Below are 24658 nucleotides of genomic sequence, written 5' to 3'. Positions count from 1 at the left end.
TCAGACAGCTTGGAGTGCGCACTGGCTTTGGAGCTGGCGCTTAATGAACCCGAAACTCGACGTGAATTTCCAAATTGCTCACGACAGAGTTTCGAAGCTCGATTAGGGAGAAAAATGCTGATTCTCTCCAAGCTCCTCAAGGGGAAAAGCTGTCGGAGCAGCAGTGGGCCTTACCCGCACGGCTCCTTCAGCTGCAGCCCCACACCCAGGCCTTCGCCATACCCGTGGCCAGGCATACAGGTTCCCAGGGGACAAGACTTGGGCATGGGGCAGGCTCCAGGGGCTCCAGCCAGCATGGATCCCTGACCGCAGCACTCTCGACCCTCCAGGTGGGACCCCTTCCTGACTGAACAAGTCTATGGAGCACATAAGGCCAGAGCAGAGGAGCCCTCCAGCCGTGACTGCCCTGTAGACGTTCTTTCCCTGCTCCCTGTGGTGCCTCTCCTGTCTCCAGAGCTCTCCAGATGCCCACTGCTGGTCAATTCAGGCCTGAGGAGGTAGGTGAGGTCTCAGTCCTGTCCTCCAGGGGCACCCACGGGGTCACCTCCCCTGTGCACATGGTGGTGATGGAAAGGGGCCTGGCATCACTGGGGGCCCACAGGCCTGGCACCGCTGGGTGCCAAAGGACAGGGAAGACCTCTTGGAGGTGCATGTGGACGCCCAAGTCCCCAGTAAGCTACTTCCAGTGAGGGTACAAGGCAGTCATGGCACAGCCCAGGCAGTGGGATGAAGGGCCCACAGGGCCCACAGCGACGGGGCTGCTGTTCCAAGCCCAGGGACCAGGGATACCACTTACTTTCTCTTTGGACACGTGGTGGGAAAAGGGGCAGGTCCCATCTGTCTTCTTGCACGTTCCCCGGACAAACCTGTGTGCGCACAGGGAAGTTGGAGGAGGCTGGCGGTAAAGGGGCAAGACCCAACACAGACCCCCACACCCGGGGTAGGCCAGCTGGGCGGGCACCTGGTGCATACGGCCACCTTCTCAGGGTCGTGGATGTAGGGGCAGCGCTCGCCATGGTTGCACCTGCCAAAGCGGTTGTAGTACATACAATACTCTTTCCTCTTCTCTCTCTTCTGCCTCGCCTGACGGATGATGGCCAGGCTGCGCTGGATAGCTCGGCTGTGGACAGGGAGAGGTTCATGAACCCAAGGATGGGCAGTGAGCCCCACCTGCCCAGCCCCCGAGGGACTCACCTGGCATGGGAGCGGCTACAGCTGCTGGTAGGATCCAGTCGGCCTGTGAGGAGGAGAGGAGAGGGTCCTATCAGGCTGCAGCCCAGCCCACCCTGCACCCTGACCAGGCCTTGAGCCCTCTCCCCACCGTCCCACCTGGCCAATACCCGCTCTGGGTCCCCAGCACTGAGCTCTAGCACTGCTGCCTCCTCCAGAAGGCTGCCCTCACCCGCACCTAGGGACACAGCATCAAGGGGGCCGGCAGGGCTCCTGCTGGCACCCTCGGAGCCGGCAAGCCCAGCAGCCCCTAAAGCTCAGGGACAAGGGCTGAGTGGCCTGCAGACTGCTGGGCTCCCCAAAGCCACACCTGAGGTTGGCTGGGTGCCCGGCCAGCTGGCTTCCACCCACCTGCAAGCCCACCCTGGCAGCCAGGCACCTCCTGGGGCAGGGCCTCCATTTGAGGCTCTTTCCAGGCTCTGACCTTGGCCTGGCTATCCCGGAGCGACCCTGCAAATGGTGAAAATACCAGTGGGGGTACTTCTTTCTGCCAGAGCCCCAGAGTAGCACCAGAGGGGTTTGCTCTGACCAGGTGGTGAATACGGACCACGTGTGGCCTGGCTCTAGAAATGCAGATGGGCTGGTGGGGGCCTCACACTCAGGGGTCTGGCCCAGGTGCAAATGTGCCTTATCAGAAGATCCTCAAAACCCCAAGCATGAAGACCCAGCCTTTCTGAGATTACTAATATGGTGTGAGAAAGCTGTGGCAGAATGGATAGGGCTCTCTTAAAACCCAGGGGACCAACGGGGGTGGGGGGGTGGGGGGTGGCAGGAGGAGGGGCTTAGCTCACCACAGTCACCTGCCTTTTAAAGGCACAGGCCAGTCCAGGGTTGTGGGGAGGCCCGGGCAGGGCAGGGCCTGCTCAGACTGCTTCCCTGGGTTCCTCAAATACACACATGACCCTTCCCAGACCAGATCCGATTTCCTACAGGGCAGCTGCTGAAATGAATATGGGCGCTAAGAGGCAGAAGTGACATCATACAGAAATTCTGAGGGCCTGAGGTGATGATAAAACCATCTGGTTTTTAAAAAGGGATGTTCCAATGTGCCTGAACTCACAACCAGTCGCTGCTCTTTCGGCAGACTACCAGTGCAGGTCTGGGTGACACTGCTCCAGAGTGGCCCTCCTCTTCACTCCCCCAGGGTATCTGTGAGCCCATCTCCAGTGTCGCCCCTCTCTCCAGGTTCCGGCATGGCCCATGGCCTCTCCAAACCCCAACTCCTTCATGCCCCACAGGCTGGAACCTCAGACCCTCCTCTCTTGGCATCTAGTAGTTGCTCAGCCCTTAGAGTTCCCTGGGCCAGGCTGGGGGTGCTGTCACACCCTGGCACTGCAGAGACAAAGAGGTCAAGCCAGCACAGACTGTGCGCACCAGGTGAAGGCTGCTTGCTGCTCTGGGTTGCAGGGGACCCGGAGGGAGCTCCATGGGCCCCTCTGCCAGCAGAGCTCCCACCCTCAGCCTCGGCATCCCCAAGTTCAGAAAGGGCATCTCCAGGGCTGAGTGGCGAGACCCCCAGTGGAGGAGTGCAGCAGTGCAGGGCGGCCCAGGCCCAGGAGCTGGGCGAGCAGGGACTGACCACGGTGCCCAGGGAGGGGCTGGGGGCTGAGGGCACAAGCAGGGATGTGGGGATGAGGGGGATCAACAAGGACAAAGAGGCGCGGGGGTGGGGATACCCAGCATGGCTGATGTTCCCAGCTGGGGGCACCTGTCCACGGGGTGGTGGTGGACCCCTGTCCAGGTGGCAAGACGCACCCTTGCACCTGCCACCCTTCACAGTGAATGATGTGCAATCTGATAGCCTGTCAATGAGCTCTTGGTTCCCGGGCTGTCACCCAGGCTGCTGGTGACATTGGCGCCATCTGCTCCCAGTCAGGGACATGCTGGTGTCACGTGCTGCCTGTCAGGACCCGAGGGGGGCAGTTTTTTCTTCTTTCCACTTTCTACTCTTAAAAACATGCCAGTGTGGGGCTCATGGTGGGAGTTTTGACAAGGATGGGAGGCACCTTTCCAAATGCTGTGCAGTGTTAAAACACATATAAAGCAGGAGTTTGAAAACAGGCAACTGGAGGTGCAGAGCTCCGCCGAGCCCCGACCTCGGAGCGCGAGGTGCCACCTCTACTGCACATCCTGGAGAACTTCACTTCCCAGGCGCTTCCCAAAACACCCACTGTCTTCATCCAGCTCCACCCCTGCCTGGCACCCCCACCTGCTTCCTGCCTCCTGCCCATGGGCCCTCCAAGGGAGTTGCTGGGCACCAGGCCCTCAGCACCCCTGGCTCTCATTCGCCCTGCACAGCCTGGGGAGCACCAGGCAGGGCTCACATGCCACCACCGGGCCCACTGCCAGGCTGGCCTGTCCCTTCCCAGGAAGTCAGAGGAGGGCTGCTCAAGCCCCCATCTGCGTGGCTGAGAGCACCTGGCAGGCCTGAAAAGACTGGAACAGCAGAGGGCGCCCCAGGGAGAGGAAGCAAGGGGCAGGGCTTCTGTGACCCAGTGGCTCTGGCTCTGCGAGCTGCAGCTGGCAGGGCCTCCCTCACGTGCCCTGCTGTGCCCTCATGGCACCTAGGAGGAGTGAGAAGGGCACAATAAGGAGCCACAGAGAGCCAACTTGCCCAGGGACACGTGGCAGCTGGTCAGCAGCAAGGTGGGGACCACAGCCCACGCCTGCCTCACTTGGCCCTGGAGGTCTGGGGGCTCAGAACAAGCCCAGCAAGTCCTGCAGCCAGCCTGAGCCTGAGCCCGAGTCCAGCAGCTGTAAGGACAGACTTGGGACTCCTACCTGATTGCAGGGCCGCCAGGCTCTTGGTGACCCAGAATAGACCAGTCAGCTGAGGACACAGGTCCCAGGCCAAAGTCTGTGGGAAGGGGTCTAGGGACTGTGCCCTCTGAGTGGAAGGTGGGCCTAGGAGGGAGCGGATTAGCTGAAGTGAGTCAGGGCAACCAGGAGCAGATGCTAACTACCCTTGTGGGCCCAAAAGGGCAGCCAGCAGAGGAGGAGGCCCAACCCTCATGGAGGGCCGCACTTTCTTGTTGAAGTCAAAGTTTCGCTGACACCAGAGAAGGAAATTTATTTCTTTAATTATGATTCATCTAAGTGGGCCAGTCAGCAGCAGCCCGCAGCTGGGGACCATCCACCTTCCTCCTCACAGTGAGGTGGGGGCCATGCAGGGGGCCAGGCAGCTGAGCTGCCCAGTTCGCCTGCTACTTCCCTGCCTACCACCACGCGGAAGGGTGTGGCTTTGTCCAGGCCACTCTGTCCACTTGCCCCACACCCCTTCCCAGGAGGGAGGGCCAAGCCCAGGACTGCCCCCAGTAACTCCCAAGGCTGGTCGGCAGGACGTGAGCAGCCACAGCCCTGCTTGGTGGTAGCCCCCTCCCCGCGTGCCCCCCACAGGCTGCAGGGAGGCGGCCCTGGGACCTGCCCTGCTCTCTCCAGGTGCTCCCTCATAAGCTGGGTTCAACAGAGGCACACTCGGGGTGGCTGCCAGGACAGGGGAGTGCTGAGCCAAAGCAGAGGCCAGTGGGCAAGGGTGCCCGGGACAGACTGTCCACAGTCTGGTGATGTCAGGAGCTCTGTGGCCACCAGGGTTCTACCATGTGTGCAAGGGGAAAGGCGGCTTCTGTGAGCTCAGCACTTGGCCCAGGGGTCCTAGGAGCAAGAGGCAGCTTCCCAGGGAGGAGCCAAAGCCCTGCCCTCCCTCCCTACGTCCCACCAGTCTCAGGGCAGCAGCCTGGCCTCAGTGAAGGGCACTGCACCTTCAATGAGACCAGGTCCAAAGCTGCCACTCCCTGGTCAGCCTTCAGGTCTCTCCCAGCCATCTCCTGTGGCCATGAGGGGAATGTGAGAAGTCAGGGCAGTGGGTACAGCCCCACCCCACAGTCACACCCAGCCCAGCACATGTGGGTAGCAGGACCCAGACGCAGAATGGTGCTGGGGCCTGAGGTCAGGACCCTGAGGAGAGTCAAGAGGAGCCACTGAGCTCTGGTATGAACTTTCTGGTCCAGCACTGGCTGGATCTGCACCCACACAGGGCTACACAGCAGGGCTCAGGTACAGAGACTGCAGCAGTGGGGGAATGCTGTTGCTAGTAGCAGGCATGGCTCCGGGGTCAGAAGTGACCAGAGTGCCCACACTCAAGGTGATGAGAGGGTCTGTACCCCAACCCAAGGCACTATCCCCTTGTGGGTCAGAAGGCCTGGTCATCGAACACTTCAAGTATGGGGCAGAGATGAGACCACAGATGTGTACAGATGGAAAGAGGCCCAGGAGCAGAGCAGATTCAGGTCCAATAGAGAATTAACCTGGCTCTCCCCAGCCCAAGTGCCACTCTTAGGAAGCACATCCCCAATGCATCCTGCCTAGGGAACTGGAAGTTTGGAAGCCCCTGGGCCCTGGAGACAGGCCCTGGGAGCACAGTCAGGAGGGAGCAGGTAGAGGGGCTGGTTTCTAGGGAGGAAGGCTCCTTACTACTGCCTTGCCCACTGCAGATGATGCCCTGGGCACCCCACTTCCCCCTGGACTGAGCCTCTTCTCCCCCAGCCCCTCTGATGGGTGGGCAGGGCTGCTTGGTCCCAAGACCGGCCTATAATCCTTTTTCTGGTGGACAAGGAGGTTAAACCACACTGAAACCAAAACATTCTAGCTAGTTTATGCACTGATCATGTCCAGAGCACTTCCTTTTTCATGTCTGTCTCCTGGGCAGCGGCAGGGCTTGGGCCTGTGTGGGGGCAGCTGCCTCCAGATAGTCGGCAAGGCGGCGTGAGGCCCCAGGTGCTTGCTCGCTGAGGCATGCTCCCCTGGCTTGTTCCCTGTCCATGAGCAAAGCACATGGAAAACCAGAGGCTGTTCGGCCAAGCAAGAGGCAGGCGCTGGGCCTTCCCAGGGGTGGAAGGGCTGCAAGGCCTCCTAGCACCCTCCCTGTACACCGACCCATTGGCCTACCAAGGCTCTGCACATGTGCAAGAGCACAGTTCATGCGGCTGGGGTGCTCCACTGGGAAGCACCATATGTCCCCAGAGCCCCAGGCCCAGCCTTGCTCTTCATACAGGGCTGAGCCCAGGCCTGGGGGAGGCGGTTGGAGCCAAGGCCTGGAAAAGCAGCAACATGCTGGCCTACAGTGCCCCCACAAGCTCCCCAGTGCCTCTGCCTTGCCCCTGCGAAAGAGGGTCCTGCTGTCCTGTCACCTGGCCGGCTGGAGGTCTTGGACAGCTTGTTGGCTGACACCTTGTACATCACTCCTCCAATGCAGCGGTAGCCTTTGCCCCACCGGGGGGAACCAGGCGGGGCTTTCCCGCTCCCAGTGACCGTAGGACGCAGGCGGTTCAGCACCAGGGATCTGCAGAGACAGAAAAATGCCCATCAGATGGGACCCAGGACGGGATGGAGCCTTAGTGGTTAATGCCAGGGCCAGGGAAGCCAGGCCAGCCTAGACAGAGCACTTGCTGCCTGGGACACATGACAGTCAGGGAGGTTCTAGGCCATCAGTTCAGCCACCAGGCCTCTGTCCCCTGCCTTGCAGGTGTGCTTCTGTGGCAGCAGGGAATGCTGACTAGAGTGACAGAAGGTGGTGTTGCCAACCTGGCTGGGAACCAAGGAGCCTCACAGGGCTGTGTGGAAGGCCTTTCCCTTGGACAGTCAGCCTGGGCTGGCCCCTGAGCTTCAGGGAGGACAGCTGCCAGGGTACCTGCATCTTGATGGGCTGTGGGGAAAGGTCTGGTCACTTGTCACCTGCAGAAGGCATCCCTGAGGTCTCTGCCAAGGCTGGTGGCCATCTCTCTCAGACCTGCCCCAGATGCCATGGTTCAGTAGGAGTGCCACTTGTCCTTCCCCTCCTTGTCCCTCTCCCTGAGAGAGTCCTGCACTAGGGCCTGTGGGGTAGCTGGCAGACCCAATCAGGTCAGCTGTTTGGGAGAAATGCTGATTCCCTGGAGGCCAAGGGCCCAAGAGGCCCGAAACAGTCATAGGATTAATGGAGTGGATGACCCAGGCCAGAAGAACAGACCTGGGCTGGAAGGACCTTGAATCCCAGTGGCTGCCCCACTCCCTCCCCAGTCCCATCCTGCCGGACCCCACACATTCTCCAAGGGAACCAGGCACAGGCAGGATGGGGAAAGGCTGCGATGATGCCACTCAGAGAGGCTTCGGCAGCTGCCCCACCAACCCAACGGGTCTGCCCAGCTATGACACGAGCAGGCTATCGCTGAGCAGAGGATTCAGGGGCCTGGCAGAGAGACCAGTTGACTCAGGAGGCATTTTAGGAGCGAAGTGTTTACACAAATCAAGCCTAGATTCCATATGTGCTCAGATTCTGCTCATGACACGATGCCACAACCTTCAACTGCATATGTTGCACCCCCTGGCAAATTTGGGCCATGGGTATAGTTGTCTTTTTTTTTTTTTTTTTTGGTACTAGAGATCTAATCCAGGGGTGCTTTACCACTGAGCTACATCCCCAGCCCTTTTTATTTTTTGAGACATGGTCTAAGTTACTGAGGGCCTCGCTAAGTTGCTGAGGCTGGTCTTGAACTTTCCTCCTGTGTGTGCCACTGTACCCAGTCATGGGCACAGCTGTCTATCAACAGAGTCCATGGCAGCCTTCACATCAGCCCAGGGAGCAGCCAAGGGAACAGCTCCAGTGGGAGGTTAAGATAGTCAACCCAGGAATGTGTAGGGCCATGCTCCCTCCCTTCTGAATCCTCCGCTGAGCCCGTCCCACTGACCCCCACTGTCCCACAGCCCATGACCCAGTTCCTGAGGGAAGCAAAGCTGGGAAAGAGGCTCCCCCAGTGGAGTGCCCGGGCCTCCAACCCTGTCTGTCATCCAGGCCAAGGAGGGGTGATCCCAGGCTAGGGCTGCTGAGCAACAACAGGTGGGGTACGCCTGCTTGGCTGGACAGGTAAGGGTTGCAGATGGCCTGGTCATAGCACCCGCAGCACCGCCCATCACAGCCTGCCCTGCCACCCAAGGGAAGCCACTCAGAAACACAGGTACTGAGCAGGGGAGCAGCCCCATTCTCAGACTGCTGCCATCTCCTGTGTGCAGCACCTCAGTCCCTGTGGACCTCGGTCTCCCCATCTGCAAGCTGGGGTAACTCAAGAGCCAGTGGCCTCTGCGGCCCCATTAGTGAGATAATGTGAGTGAGTAAGCGGGTGCTCTGGGGACCAAAGCTGCAGTGTAAGTACAAACAGGCAGGCAGGCCGCAAAAGGCACGACCCAGTTTCCCTTAATTAAAATCCAAGTTTATGAATGCCAGTCTTGGAGGGAACGAGTCCTGCCAAAGGGCACCCATCACATGCTCCCGTGGGTCCCCCTGGGTACTACTGGGGCAACAGAGAAGCACCTGCTGGACTCCTGTGCCCCTATGGCGCAAGGCAAAGTGGGCCAGACTCCAAGCTCCAGGATACCCTCAGACCTGCTCTGTACCCTGGGCTTGCACTAGGGGCTGGGGCACAGGAGTGGTGGCCCTCGACAGGAGGATCTTCTCCCACACCAGAGCCCTGCTGGTTCTGGAGGCTCAGAAGTCGGTGCTACCTGAGTGACATCCACCTTGACCCCAAATCTTGAGTCGTGAACTGAGCTCAAGGCAGTGGCCACTATGCCTGGCAGGTCCCTGGGAATGCCCCAGCCCTCACTACCCAGAACCCCCAACTGTCTCACTGTCCAGAGCCCCTGTGCATGCCATTTTTGGCCCTCCCTACCAGGCCAGGCACACCTCTGCCTCTGTGCTCTGACCTGGGACCCAGGCAGGTCCTGCCCTCACAATACTCCCAAGTACCTCCTCTCCACCTACAGAATGGCCGTGTTTGTCCCTGGCCACCAGAAAATACAAGGAACAGGAGGTAGCCAGACCTGTGTCCAACCACTATGCAAGGCCCAGCACTGTGAGAATCTGCCTGCAGGAATGTGTTTCCCAGCTCCTCTCCAAAGTGTCTTGGGGTGGGTGCTGAACCTGTTTTCCACCTACCCCTCACTAAGGGCAGACACACAGGCATAGCCAGGCACTGAAGGTACGCCATGCAGCCACAGGGACCCTGCCCACCTGTCAGGACGGGGGAGCGGTTCCCCTGGTAACGTGAGTCTCTGCCCATGAGGCCTATAGCCCCCAACTCTGTGCACCAAGAGCCTCATGCTCTCTGGCTGCTGAGGGCCCTCCTGAGGAGGCCAGGAGCCAGCGAGGGCCAGGCTAGGTGGCGGCAGGTGGAGGACAACTCTGCAGAGGACTGCTTCCCACACTCTTCTCCAGAGCCCAAGAGCTCTACTTCCTCCCGCTCCTGGTCATTCTGCATGCTTGTTCTTGAAGTCCATCATGGACAATCCATCTGTGCCACCGTTTCTTCTTAAAAACCCACCCCCTTTGACGGCAGCTATAGGACATCTGTGGACCCAAGTTGGCAGGTCAGAAGGGTGGCAGTCCCCTGCCATCAACCCACACATGCCGGTGTCCCCAGGTCTGGGAGCAGCTGGGCTCACCACCTGCCCTTCCCTCACCTCCCACGGCTCGGGTCCGCAGCGGGAGGGAGCAGGGCGGGCCTGTAGCCTTTCACTGCCTTGGTGTCACAGCACTCCAGTAAATTGTCGTCCTAATGGAGAGGACAGCCTTTAGAAACCAACTGTACAGAGAAGAAGGGGTAGGATTAATGAGATAATAGCGGGGCCAAGGACCCTGCAAGCGCCTGCCCTCACGGCAGCGCTCTGTAATTCCTTTTCTGCAACGGAGCCGCAGATCTAAAGGCTTCTCCCATCCGTCCGGCAGGCCCATGCCGCCAGGAAATTTCATTAACGCTGGAAAATAGGAAAGGTATTAAGCGTGGATAATGAAGGCCAGGGAGGGAACAGTGCCTTAAGATAGTCTTCTTCCTCGCCTTTGTAATGGGAGGCATGAACTTTCCCTTCAAATCCATTTCTAATCCATTTGAAATACTACAGCAAATTATCTTTCCTTCAGCCCGAAAGCGGCCAGCCAATTTACTCCGAATAGAAGTGACAATGCCCCAGGATTTATCACCATAACCTTGACTACACTGGGGTGAGGCTGGGCCTCCCCTCTCCCCCTGGGGGGGCACAAAGGACAGACAGGGTGGGGGTGATAACATTTCAAATGGAAAGTGGTGGTGACGGGAGAGACACCCACAGAAGTAGGGCTACAGGAAGGGCTGCGCTCCCCTCAGAGCACCCGCAGCTTCCCTGACAGAGGCTGTCCAGGACAGAGTGGCGGCTGGGCCTGACTTTTCCCTACTTCTGAGGGGCCTGGGCAGGACAGAGGGAGGCTATCCTTGAGGCCCTTAGGTTTTACTGAGCCCAGGGGTCATCTCAGATTCCCTGAGATATCTGCTGGGCCCTGAGGGCAGGTCCCGGAATGTCCACCTGCTGGGCTCTCATGTCCTCCAACCCAAATTTGTGTTTAAGGGCCAACCCTGGACACCATGCTCTGCCCTCCCTGAGGGCACTGTTAGGGAGGGTCAGCACAGCCTCCAACACACTGAGACCCATGCCTCGTGGGTACTGACAAGCGTGTGTGCTGGCATGAGACCAGACTGGTGGTCTCTTGGGTGGGGCATGGGATGCACACCAGACAAGAAACAGCCTCCACACACTCAGCAACTACATGCACACACGCTGCCCCTGCCTGCACCTGCCCGGAGGTGACTTCCGTACGCTAGCAGCAGCTGCCCAAGGCTTGGTGGACACTCATTTGATGGAGAGCAGCTCCTTCTGAAGGCTGTCACCTGCCCCCCTATAAGTGCAGCCCCTCCAGGTAGCCTGGCCCCTTTGCACCCCAAAGAGTCCACACAATAGCCTCTTGGTCCTGTGCCTTCTCTGTGTGTGGGACGTAGCCTTAGGACCAGAGAAAGCAACATACCCCTCTGCTAGAGACCAGCCTGCCTGGACTGGGGAGGGTCAGTGGTTAACTCAGATACAGGTGGTAAAGGTGCCAAGAGGCCCTCCAGGACACCCCAAACAGGGTACAACTGACAGGTGGGACCCAAGAGGCACAGGCCATAGCCAAGCAACTTTCAAACTTGGATGCTATGTCCCATGCTGGCCAGGTTCAACGGCATCTTTGAACAAACACTAGAGGTCAGGTGGGCACAGATCCTCCAAGGACAGGGATGGACCCCTGAAGGCAGGCCTCTCAAGGACCAACCCCTGATCTGGTCCCCAGGCCCCAAGGCAGGGACCAGTGTCTCTCAGCACTGGGGTCAACCCAGAGGAAGAGGCCTGTAGCCCACAGAGGGGCAGGGGCTGGGGTTTGAAGTTCATTTCCTTCCTGCACAGAAGGCCACATACAGTGCAATGGGTAAAGGGACACTGGACACTGGGAGGTAAACTGAGACGGCATCCTGTCAGCCCCCGCAGTGAGGGGCCCCCACCCAGTCCTACTCTGGATTGTCTTGCTGCTATCCACCACTCTCAAGTCTTACCTATTAAGAAGAAATAAACAAACACCTTGCTGGTCCACCTCCCCTGCCCCCTCCCACCCTGGACCACTCCCCTCCCTCACAAGCTCACCACCAATCCCCATAACCTCAGCCTGGCTCTGCCTCGGGCCTACCATGCAAAGCCCTCAGGATCAGCCCAGGCTTCTGCACCAATTGCACGGCTGCCAAGCAGCCTCTGCTGACACTGCAGAGCCAGTCTGGCCTTTCCTGTGCAGGCTGGGGTCCTTACTCTGCTTCACAGCTCCCTGGTGGGGTCCCTGCTCCAAACATGCTCTGACCATCAGTATGAAACTAGATGTTTGATGGAGTCCCCTCAAACTCAGCAGTGGGTCCCCTCATTGTCACAAGGTCCTGTGCACTGGGATCTTGGGTCCTTCCTGTCCACTACTCTCACCTCCTCCCTCCAGTCCAGAATGTTAGCCTCCATGGAAAGTTCCACATCCTGCAAAGTACTGTGCTCTCTCCTGGTACTGGCCCCTTGCACCCATGGTTCCTCTGCCTGGTGTTCTGAGCATGTCTGAGCCCAAGCTCAGGAGCCACGTCCTGGGGGAAGCCCTCCCTGACCCCTGATGAGCATGAGACTCTCGCAGCCTAGGTGGCTCTGCCCAGCAGCCACAGCCTGTTACCCAGGGCTCCCTGAGGACTGGCCGTAGCTGCTGGGTGCCTGCCTGTGCTGTGAGGCATGCAGATGGCTCCATGACCTGTGCTGAGGGAACACATGCCAGGCGTGGAGTAGGGCCTGGGAGGGCTGTGGAGTGCCACCTGAGGGCTCCCATGACCTCTAGGGAGAGGGAGGGAGGGATCGGTTAAAGGGAGATGGGACTGAGGTAGGCTTGCTTAACAGAAGCCTGCAAAGATGGGGCAGTGAGGGACAGCCTGGCAGCACGGGCTAGGTACAAAGGGAGTGGCAGGATGGAGAGAGAAGCAGGGGTCAAAGGGTGCAAGGCCCAGGAACTGAAGTCCTCCAAGCAGGGTGCTGACCCCAATGTGGTTGGCTGGGGAGAGGCAGTGTGTGGGCTTCAGACCCAGCTGTCCCTTAGCCAGGGCACTCTGGCCAGTGATGACAGTGCAAGAGATGGGTAGGCCAGCAGGGGAGCAGAGAAAACAACCAGGGAAGCATTTTTCAGGAAATGGAGCACGGTTTTTGAAGCTCGAAGCTGAGCTAGCGGGAGTGCGCAGTCAGCAGAAGAGGCAGCTCGCACGGCGAATCCCCAAGTAGGTCAGGCGAAGCCGCCGTGACAGGCACTAAACTGCTTAGCCGGGCTTTCCACCGGAAACGACGACGGCCCACCACACGGCTCAGCTAGGGAGGGCGAGCATGGGCAAGTGTGTGCCCGATGGTGTGTGTGCACATGTATGCGTGCCTGAGTGCTGGTGTGGGTCAGCTCACCACCTCCCTCTGGCTGCACGGCACGGGCCCCACCTGCCTGGGCTGCACAGCCCAACCAGAAGGGCCCCTCACTGCGGCAGGCCAAGCCCACTTGACCTGGGGCAGCCCAGTGCCCTAGGTTCCTGGATGGGGACAGTCCTTCAGGGGAGGGCCTGGCAGAGCAGAGGCAGGTGGGGTGCTGAGCAGGCTCGGTGCTACAGGGACCCACTGGAGGCCTGCCTCTGCACCAGACTGAAGCCTGATGACTCGGAGGACACACAGGCGTGGATTCATGATGGTGCTGGCCTCCTGATCTCGAGGAACCTTACTCCACCACACAGCCACCTCCTCTCGAGCCCAGCCCACCATGCCCAAAGCCCATGACCAGACCACAGGTACATAGCAGCCCCTGCTCCAGGGCTACAGGACCTGACTGAAGAACTGCTCAGGCTGCAGCTGGGCACCCTCAACGGTGTCCACCTTGCGGCACGTGTGTGGAGGCTGTCCAGCAGTTCCTCTACCCCAGACAAGCCTCTAGCAGGTGGGCAGCAGGGCCACAAGCCTGGGTGGGAGCTGAGACCATGCTGGAGCCCTGGGGTCACCCTGAGGGAAAGGGCCTCGGGTTAGGACTGGAGGTCTCAAAGTCTCCAGGCATCATCCCTCAGGCTCACAGTGGCAGGCGAGGCGCTGACCCAGGCCCAGGGCAGCGCAGGGCAAGGGAGCCAAGGCCTGGGTTCGGGCAGGTGTGGCAGGCGGGAAGGGCTACAGGCAGGCAGCTGTGTGTGAGGAGAGACTGCTCCAGGACAGAGAGCAGCTTGGCAGGGCTCCACGGCAGGGCTCACTGTGGCCCCTGAGGCCTCTGGAGGGAGGGAGGGGAAGGAGGGAACTAGCCCCCTGGGACTCCCCAGTCACCAACAAGGACGGTTCGGGGCACCCCCTCCCAGCCCAGCTGGTGTGGTGGTGGGCGATACTAATTGCACTGCCTCCATTACAAATGCTGCTGCCCCATTATGAGGGGCCGGGACTATTCTATGTATTTTATGTGCTCACATCTATTCAATTGGTATTTCGATCAATGGATGCATTACAAGCTTTCCCTTTAAGAGCCTAATAAACAACAAGATGGAAAGTAAAATTCTCCATAAAATGACACTTTTAAAAATCCATTTCAGCTGAAGCTATTGGTGCTTTGTACGTTAACTGCAAAAAACAGGTACTGCTGGACCTTAATGGCCCTATTCCAGAGAGCAGAGTTCAGCTCCATGGGCAGAAGGCTGGGCCCAGTGGCTGGTGCACGCACCCTCTGCAGGTTCGGCTGCCATGAACCCTGGGCAGCGCTCTCCATCTTCTGCACCTGGTGCCGCCCAGGTTTCCTGGCTGCTGACCCAGGACCCACCTGACTCACGCAGCCCCTGAGGGGCAGGGCTGGGCCTGCTATCCAAGCAGGCTCACAGTGACACTCCCCTGACCTGTGGGACAGCTCTCCTAGGGTCAGGCTTCAAATCCAGCTGGCTCCCCGATGAGGCGGTGACCTCAGCAGGCCCTCATGCAGCCAGGGAGCCTCACCATCATGCCTGCAGGGAAAGCCCACGCAGCACCACCGAACACAGTAGATTCAGAGGGTGAACAGGTGGCTGAGGGAAAAGTAAAGATGTGCAGAAACCAACAGCCTCAGCAAATCAGAGAGGGCGAGAGGCTCACAGGCAGAGCCCAGATAGATGTTGCTCGTGAGGTACTGAGAACAGGAGGCACGTGAAGTGAGGCTGGGTCTCCTAGGACCTTGGGCAAGTGGGTGAGATGGCAAGAACAAAGCCATCTGGAAGATGGATGTTGGGAAGGCTGAGGACAGGACCCAGTGCTCACACTTCACCAGGAAGAATAAACATTCAGGAATCACTAAGAACACAAACAAATGAGTACGGTGAGGATGGGGAGGCCAGAGAGCCCAACATCCGTACCTGGGTGACAGCTTGGGCAGGTCAGGCTCATTTCAACAAAGTATCTCCATGGGGAGACAAAAGAACCTTGAACCACACCTACGTCTGGTCACCAGCAAAAATTAACTCAAGTTGGGTGCGTGGCAAACACCTGTAATCCCAGCAGCTCAGGAGCCTGAGGCAGGAGGGTCGCTAATTCGAAGCCAGCCTCAGCAACTTAGCGAGGCCCTAAGCAACTCAGGGAGACCCTGTCTTTAAACAAAAATATAAAAAAGGGCTGGGAATGTGGCTCAGTGGTTATGCACCCCTGGGTTCAATCTTTGGCACACACACACAAAAAAAAACCTCACGAAGGATCACAAGTTTAAATGTGAATGTTCCAATGACCTTGGGTAGGCAAATATTTCATACACAGGATACAAAGAGCACTACTTGTAAAAGAAAAGATCAATAAATCAGACATCATTAAAGAGCAAGTCCTAGGGATGGGGGTGTGGCTTGGTAGTAGAGCTGTTGTGAGAGAGGAATGTATCCATAATACATAAAGAACTCCAACGAATCAATAAAAAGGCAAATGTGAAAAAGAACAAGGGACCCAAAGAGGCACTCCACCAAAGAGCACAGCCACAGAGCATTAAGTATATGAAAAAAGGCTCAGCATCACTTGCGCTCAGGTTGCACAAATTAAGACCTCTGTGCAATGACACTACACATCACCAGCATGACTCCACCAGGAAAGCTGACCCAGAGGAGCTGGCCAGGGCCCTGGGCCACTGAACACTTGCGCTGCAATGACTGGAGGCTGAAGCAACCACCATGGTCCACGGGCAGGCCTCAGCGTCCCTCCCTGAGGAAGCAGCTCCACAGAAACAAGACGCCTTGTCACACAAAGACGTGCCCAGCAAAGCTGAGAGCAGCTCCGCCTACCTGTCAACAGTGACACAGACACAGATGAGCGATGGCCTGTGCCATGAAGCACGACCCAGCTGGGGGAAGGATGCCGATGGCCTGGAGACCTAGGGTGTGTGGGCAGGCACGGGCTGCTCCCTGCTCTCTGGGGAGGCTCTCTTGGCTGCAGGCAATGCCTTCCCACTGTTCTCACGGGGCTATTCTGCAGCCCCATCTCTTCCTTTCCTCACAAGCAGCTGCTCAGGCCCATGACAGCCAGACACACCTGACCCACTAACCCTTAATTGCCTCTTAACGACCTGTCTCCAGACACAGTCAAACTGGGGGCCTGGGCTTCAACCTGGGGTTCTGGTGGAACACAATCCAGTGCACGGCAAGTGCTGAGCAATAGGAACCAGCCACTGCGCTACCACCTGATGCTTCCATTACTATATGTCCAAGGGGGCCTCAAGGCCAGAGACACTGGGGCCCCCGCAAGACACCACCCAGGGGCAGGAAGGCTGCTCTGAGCAACGAACATATCAGACTGAAAGGGCTGACTTCAGTGCAGGGAAAAGCACCGAGCTTCTGGCATGAATCCTCACACATTGAAAAGCAAAGGGGCCACCGAGGAGCAGGACACGGGGACGTCCTCAAGGCTGGAATGGCGCTGCAGCTTCACAGGAGGAGGCAAGCCAGAGACAACAGCGAACCTGAGAAAGACCACGAGCCAAACGAAAGCGAAGCCCAGGCCACACCCTCCTCTGCTTGCTGTCCAAGCACTGACCTGCCTGCAAGACATGTCCAGCCCAGCCAGTCCTAAACATGACTGCCCAGGCCACCACGCCCATGCAGTAGCCCAGCAGTGCCTGGGGTCATCGGGATGAGAGAGGTTCCTCAGGCAGGCCAGGGTAAGGACAAGGAAGAGCAGAGGTTCAGGTTTTAAGGCCAGGCCCAAGGTGGACGGCAGCAGGTGGTCCAGCTGTGCCGCCTCTGCAACCAGACACCTCCTCCGAGAGGGCTTCTCAGCACAGACTCCACACGGGAGAGAGCTGAGAACCCCCTCCGCCACTCCACTCCACACGCAACACGGGGCCGTCTGGCCTCTGCCGGCACTGTGGGGCAGTGGCTGCTAGGCCAGGCCCTGAGCAAGCAGGAGCAAGGACGGAAGGGCTGAGTCACCAGGCGACCTCCCTGGGGCCCTGAGGCTCAGCACTCAGCAACCTGCCTGCAGCCCCTGTAGGCTGGGGGAACAGTAGGGAGGGCCATGGCCACAGGCCTGGGTCTCCCTTCCATCCAGGCTGACCACAAGGTGGGCCTGTGCCATGGAGCCCCTGCCCCGCCCAGGCCCACCCTCGAAGACCCGAGGGGAGGAGCAGGCCATAATTTATGCCCCCCGCCTGTGCTTTATGGCTTTCTTAATTCGGCTCCTGCTACTATTAATGTAGTTAATGCTGAGATTATATCTATTTTCTGGCGTCGAGCAGTGATTTATTCAAGCCATTTTTCCGGTGGAGGCTCCCACGCTGTTAAATCAAGCGCCTTGCCAATTAAGTGCTGACTTGGGAAGTGGACGCAATCTCAACAGACATCCCACCGCAAATTACACTGGGGGCTGACGACTCTGGGCAGTGGGCGGGCAGCCACAGGCACCCTGCTGACGTGGGGAAAGTCAGCAAAACAACAGGCATGGCTAGACCCCAGCCCACCTGCACCTCAGGAAACACCCGTCACCCTGACTCCTCAATGGAGCCCCGGGTGGCACACGACAGAGAGAGACCCCCAACAGCCTCGGGGCTGGGAGAAGGGAGGAACGGAAGGGGGAAGCCTCAGGAGCCAGGGGCGTGAAGTACAGTTCCCTGGCAGGCGCAAGGAGAGATCCCTCACCAAGGGCCCCTAAGCTGCAGGCGGGGGAGTGGAGGTAGGTGTTGCTAAAGTCCCATCTCTGAGGACATAGCAATAGGAGTGGGGTGAGGAAAGGCAAGGCAGGGAGACGGTGGGGCAGACCTCCCAGGGGCCCAGCAACCCCTGGGTGCTCCAGTGCCACGTCCCACTATGTCATGACCATGGGCACCCTCCTACTCCACAAGGCACAGCAGGGTGCTGGTGAGCCCACCTGGTCCTGCAGCATGGCAGGAGTACGTGAGCTTGTCCCCAGTGGTGCTGTGCTCCCCAGGCCCTGGGCAGGGACATGCCTGCCCGCCAGTCAGACCCTGGGCCCAGGTTGAGAGGTGAAGCGACAGGTAAGATCAGCTGAAGGGCTGATGGATGTGAGGAGTTAGTATGACATTGATTATTTGAACAATACTTTACTACCTCCTCTAAAACCAGGGTAAAAGTGCCACTTAAAGTGGTATTTAATGGAGTCAAGCACCAGGTGGCGCTGAGTGATGAGGACAATTTATCTCTTGCTGTCAGGTGGGTGTCTCCAGTCTCCTCTACTCTCTTTCCAAGGCCCCTCCTGTGGGACCAGTGGGGCTGGGGGGCCAGTAAGTGGACTTGCCCAGGCTGAGGAGTGCTCCACAGACCCCACAGGAGAGACCTAACAGGCTCTTCCGAGCACTCCTTGCCGACCACCTCAGGTGAGATGAAGATGCACCCTACAGCCCTGGTGTCCAATTTCCCCTAGGGCCCATCCCTGTGGGTTACTGACAGACCACAGGAAGGCCATATGTGGCCTGTGGTTTTGCAGCATCTCACAGGGCCCTCCTTAGTCCTGTCACTCAGGGCTCACCCACAAAAGGGACAGGGATGCCCATCCGTAGCTGGGACCCAGAAGTCACACCTGCCTGACTTTGCAGTGCTACTCCTGGGGGCCAGCCTGGAGGCCTCAAGCAGGACCACAGTTCCCCATGAGCCAATGAGAAGGACAAAGACATCACTTTCCCATCCCATGGATCACAGTCCGTGTGCCACACACAGGGCTCAGGAGTGGGTGCCACAGCCACCGCTTTGAGGTCATCCCCAGTATGGGCCCCACAGATGTCTCAGTGGGTACAAAGAGGATCTCCTCACCCTCAGGGCCCCAGTCCCTTGCCACCATCCTCGCCCAGCAGGGATGGGGGCAGACAGTTGGAGCAGGGAGGTAGAGAATACACAGGACTAGGATTCCCGCCAGAGAGAACAGGTGTGGGTGCACTTGAGAGGGGCGGAGTGTGGAGCCACATCGGTGCTGCTGTGTGCACTTGGCTGTCCCTCAGACCTGCACTGCCACAGGCCATGGACTCCACCCACTGAGCACACCTCTGCTGGGGAGCCCCCACCTCCCTCTGCCTGAGGCATACTCCCCAGGAGCATTAGGAGCATTCCCTCCCACCCATGTTGGGGCCACAGCGCCAGAGTGTGGCTTGATACCGAGAGAAAAAGAGAAAATGGGGGCAGAGAGGTCATGCCACAGAGGAAAGACACATGGTGGAGGAGCAGGGACAGAGGAATGAGGAAAAAAGACAGTCGGGCAGACACTGAGCTTGCACACAGAGACTGAGCCAAGAGGGGGCTTGGGAGACAGAAACAGGAAAGGGCCAGCAGGGCCGCAGGGCCAGCAGAAGACAGCCCAGGCAGCAGGGCCTCAGTGCAGAGCTCAGGGCAGGGAGGAGGGACGGGACGGACACTAGTCTTCCCAGGACTGCTGCTCCTGCCACCTCCAGGTACCCTCCTCGTCACCCTACCTACCTTCAGTGCTGCACTGGGGGGCCCAGTGGGGTTGGGGAGCAGGTCTCCACCAGAGATGGAGCAGAGGGGGGCCCCAAGTCCCCTGCCGGTCCTCCCACAAGGCCATTCCAGGGTCATGACCCACCTGTCGAGTTCCTCCTCACCCCTGGCCCAACCCTCCCTCTGCCACTCAGGCAGTCTCACACATCCCTTCCAGCCACAGGCTTGCTCCACAGTCCACTGAGGAAGCAGAGACAAACTGACTGCCATGCTGCAGGGGGCTGTCGTGCGAGGTGCGTGTGACCCCTGTGGCAGAAGGGCCTGGGGCCTCAGCCCTGCCCTGCCCCACTCCAGACACCTGTGCTATCTTGGGGGGCAGCTGGGGTATGGCTCAGGCCCTGGCTCTGCCTGGTAGCACGGGGTCCTGCGCCTACTGGGGGGACTCTCAGCCCACAGCATACTTGTCCTGGCCTCAGCGCCAACCTAGAGCTCCCCATCAGAAGCTGCCCATCTAGGTGGAGGCAGACTGGGCAAAGAACAGAACTGGACCCAGAAGCCCCAACCTGCTCCAATGCCAGGGTGGCCTGGGAGAACTACAACTTGCTGCCCACGCCTGTGTGGACACTGCGTGGTGTGCATACATTGTCAAGACAGCAAAGGAGCAAGAAGTAGCTGTCTTGGGCACCAGCGGGGCCCTGGCATCCAGGGGCTCCTGCCTCGGGCCTGCCTGCCCCACAGGTCCTCAGGGTTGGGTTCTAACATCTCTAAGAAAAAGTCCCCTCCCTTTCTCTGGATGAGATCCTAAAGGATCCAGCTGACCTTCAGGTACATCCCAGCCTTGGTGACGCTCAGGACCAGCTGATGCCCTGGGAAGGAGGGCTCTCCTCTCCATCCCTCCCCCAAAGGCCAAGGGAGGGCATGGGGTCCTGGGCTGCCCACAGCCAGCAGGGACAGCTGGCATCCAGCCAGGGAAGATGCCAACTCAGCCCTACAGTCCCAGCACCACCGAGGGCCGGAGCAGCAAGGCCGGCCTGCCTGCCTCAAACAGACAGAAATAAATAAATAACCACAGCGCACTTCAGAACGACTTCCAAATTAAGAGCTGCATCCGTGCTGTCAAGCCCCTGCTAGCAGCTTCTGTGGCACCTTCCGCGCAAAAACGTATCTCGGCCCATTTATTAGAATGATGAAGGCAAAGGGGTCTAAAAATTGCACTCCTTCCTTAATGAGCAGCCGAAGGGATCGGTAAGCATAATTTCAGAGGCCAGTAATATTTTATATAATCGCCGAGTGGTTTAAATTGAAAACCCCCAACTGAATCAATATTTACTGCATTGAAACGAAATGAATAGTAATAAGTCACTAAGCTCCCTGTCCTGTTTCATAAAATAAAAAATTATAAAAATGAGCACAGGCGCAGGGAGGCCATCACATTAACTTTTACAGCACTTGGGGAGCTGTAACCGCCTGGTCTCATAAAATAAAATTCTAAAAAACCTGCCGAAGGAGACCTGCTTCAGCACCATGTGGGGAAGCCTTGGGAATTAGGGCAAGGGAAGGGGGCTCTGGGAGCCATCCCCACGTGCCCTCCCCTGGGTCAGGGTGGGCCTGAGACCCTTGCACACAGGCTGACCACACCTGGAGCCCACCAGGGTCCTCCTGCACAGGAGCCGGGGGCCGCCTCCAGCAGACTCCTGCCTCCTGCAGCAAACAACCTGCTTTGGTTTCTTTACCTGATTCTCAAATTCCAGAATGTCAGTTGGAACATGAATGAGCATCCCAGGCAGTGGGGGCAGATGTACTCAGCCAACGCTGAGTCTGACCAGGTTGAAGAAGGACATGTGAGTGGGCAGGGAACAGAGGGACCAGCAATGTCCCCTGAGGTGTGAGCATGGGACCCTGCCCCACATAAAACGGGAAGGAGCCTGTGCCCCCCAAGTGGGCCCCAGCATGGCTCGCACACCCAGGGCTGGGAGCACAGTGACACTGGTGGGCAGCAGACCGAGAGCTCAGCTGAGAGGGCCGTGCACATCTGGGTTCTCTGTGTCCTCAGTGGACACAGAACAGAGGCTGAGGGCAGGCGCAGGCCTCAGGTGGGACCCCAGCAGACAAGCAGAAAGCCACAGTCCCAGAGACATGGCCCCCTGATCCCCCAGGCCCCCACCCTGTGCCCACCCTGGGACTCTTGCACCTGAAATGAAGCCCCAGTGAGGCTGGCCCCGCAAGGGGAGGAGCAGGCACGGCCTGGGGATGAGAAGACAGCAGCACTCAAAAAGCACACTCAACACGGTGGCCTTGCTCAGAGGAGGACAGAGCCTCGAGGTAGCCCATGAGCAAGTGCTCAGCATCATCAGTCACAGGGGAACCAGAGACATGCTGCCACACCAGAGTGCAGAAGCCAATGTGACCAAGACTGCAAGCATGACAAGAACAGAAAGGGTCCCACTGCTTTGGGAGGAGGCTGGCCCACTTCATACAAGGTTGAAATGCACCAGGTCCCAGCAATTCTACACAAGGGAACAGGAATCAGCAGCCCTCACTCATGCTTCCCGAACCAGGTCCCCCCAGAGAGAATTTGTGTGCCCATGTGGAACAAGGTCAGGGACCCCTTGACAATAACCTGCAACTACAGCGTCAGGTCCCATACTGGGAGAGCAAGGCTAGGGACAGTCACACACATGTCACTCCAGAACAGGTAAACCAGCTCACTGTGCAGTCTGAATGGGGCACTGCCAGACCTGCAGGGACACACTGGCAGGGAGACGGTGCACCTCCACAGAGATGCACACAGCACGTGCAGGTACATGTCTACTCACAGGCTTGGACCCTTGGACTTCTGTACCTAACAGTATGCAAATTTTACCTGAAGAAAGAACCAGGAACCAATGGGGAACTCTGGTTGGTAGGCTTCTTTTCTCAGTAGTATCAGCAGTTCTAAAACCTGCATTTCAAGCTAATAAGCACATGGACTGAGACCGGTGGAGAAGGGACACCCCACCACAGGCAATAGGCCTGCAGTAAGCGTGTGTGGGTGTGTGGGTGAGGGCGAGACCCAAGGGCCTGGAGCAACACACAGCAGGGCGTGCGCACAGGCCTGGACCTCAGCACTGCTGGCACTTGGCCATGGGAGCTGTCCTGTGCACCACAGAGAACCTGCCGAGCATCACAGCACTGCAGGGAGCCAGGATGCTGCACACCCAGGGCCAGGGAGGGGATGTCCAGGGTGACTCTGGGGCACCCTGGCAAGCAGAAAGTGAGGTAGCACCAGGGAATTGCAGAGCCATGCTGAGGTCCCAGAGTGGCTGGGAAATGCTTCCCTAGGCAAGCACAGGACAGGACGAAAATAAACTGTATCCTACTGAATACAGTAAGAAGCTTGGGCCCAGGCTGCTATAAACAAGAAGCGCATAGGACACAGCAAGGGGCACTGGTTACAGTTGAGACCCACCCAGCAGCATGGAAGGAGGTGGGGCTACCAAGCCACAAGAAGATGTGGAAGTTCAGTAGGGAACGGGACACTGGGGTGCTCACTGTTCTCCCCACAGCTGCTCAGAGCACCCTCCAGTGCAGAAGCCAGTCAGCGGCTCCTGGCCCAAGCGTCCATGTGGGGCAGCCCAGGGACACACCACTACTGCCACAACTTCCCTGTCAAGATGCCAAATCTGAACCTCATTCTGAAGACATCAGATGAGGCCTGTGGAGAGACAATCCACAGCACCTCTGGTCTCCACTCTGTGAATGTAGCTGTGTGAGTGCAGCAAGACCAAGTGAGGCCTCGGAGGCTTGGAGGCTGATGCCAGCCACAGAGATGTGCCCCAAGGGACCAGCACAAGGGGCACACAGGCTCCCGGTGGTACAATACAGAGAATGGGACAAAATGCAAACAACTGTAGATTCAGGTGAAAAACGTGGGAGTACTACAATTTATTTTTGCAACATTTATGCAAGTGTAAAAGTATATCAAAGTACAAGTTAGCTAAAGAAATTGAACACAAGACTCTAGTTAGGAGAGGGAAGGAGAATGAATCCAAGAACCACATGGCAACACTCCTTTCTCCTGCTGACACGAGGGGAGTAGAGGGGCAGCCTGTTGTTCCCCTGGGCCAGAAGCCAAGGAGCAGGTTAGCTTTTGGCATGTGGCAGCCCTGGGCCAGCATTATCCACTCTGCCCAGACCCAGCAGCCAGTCATCTATAGGACAAGGCCTTAAAAGGTTCAGGGTGGGCAGGGCAGATGCTGTGCTGCGGTCAGCAAGGCCCTGGGCACCCAGTAGCTAGATTAAGCTTGGACACAGATGTTATGCCTACCAGCTGACTATCCCACAAGGGGAACTGGAACAGGGAAGCTGGCCCACCATGTCCACATCCCTTCAGTCACTCTAGAACCTTATGCTTGCCCTCCAAGACCATCTCCCTCTGCTAGAGGCCCTACAGAGCCTCTGTGTGGGCACTTGCCTGGCCTGTTGTGTGGGCTCCTTGGGGTCTCCCAGTGTGGGGCATGCTACTTCCTCTGTCAGAGGAGCCACCTTGCCAAGAGGCCCTGACAGCAGTCTCCTTCGGGCAGAAGGGGTTGCCAAGGCCTTGCCTGGTCTCACCACACTCACGCGTCTACAGATAGAGACCAGGTGTGCAGCAGAATGTCCCTCCCCTGGCCTTGTCTGATGTCTCCAAACAAGTGAAATACGAGGGTGACCTAGTTAAAAAACTCAGTCCCAGGACAGCCCCTCCATGCTGACCATCCAGAGACCTAGCTCTCGCAGAACCTGCAGTACTAGACACTGCCCCCTTTCCTCCTGGCTTTGAAGAAGTCAGGAGACTCCTGCTCTTAGGATTGCTTGCACCCAAATCTCCCAGCCTGGGGTAACGGCCTATGTGTGCCCACTGTGGGGTATCTTGACTTGTTTCCTTAAAGCCAATACTGAGATGAGGAAAGGGGGTCAGGGAGGCTATAGTGATTCCCAGGCTATGCCCCGAAGAGTACCAGGGACCCAAAATGGACAGTGATGCTCCTAACCATGTTCCAGCCACGTGGGGTACCAAACCCCTGGCTGGAGGACCTCTGTGTCCTGCCATCGCTACCCAGGCCTGTTGATACCCTGCAGGTCATGGGAACTGGGAAGGGAGCTGGGCTGAAGGACAACCC

General features: G+C 58.3%; 1 protein-coding gene across 1 annotated transcript in view; it reads right to left on the bottom strand.

Moving 5' to 3' along the window:
- The window catches only part of Zc3h3 (zinc finger CCCH-type containing 3), an 83614-nt gene that overhangs the window by 20679 nt on the left and 38277 nt on the right, over positions 1-24658 (bottom strand). The window contains exons 5-8 of the mRNA XM_047518898.1: positions 6417-6568; positions 1195-1237; positions 962-1120; positions 797-866 (exon numbers count right to left, since the gene is read on the bottom strand). Coding sequence (XP_047374854.1) covers positions 797-866; positions 962-1120; positions 1195-1237; positions 6417-6568 — 424 coding nt within the window. The remainder of the gene's footprint in view (positions 1-796; positions 867-961; positions 1121-1194; positions 1238-6416; positions 6569-24658) is intronic.

Source organism: Sciurus carolinensis, chromosome 1, assembly GCF_902686445.1.
Source record: "Sciurus carolinensis chromosome 1, mSciCar1.2, whole genome shotgun sequence".
In the NCBI taxonomy this organism is placed as follows: domain Eukaryota; kingdom Metazoa; phylum Chordata; class Mammalia; order Rodentia; family Sciuridae; genus Sciurus; species Sciurus carolinensis.
Note: the sequence above shows the minus strand (reverse complement) of the source record. Positions and strands in the feature narration are given on the sequence as shown.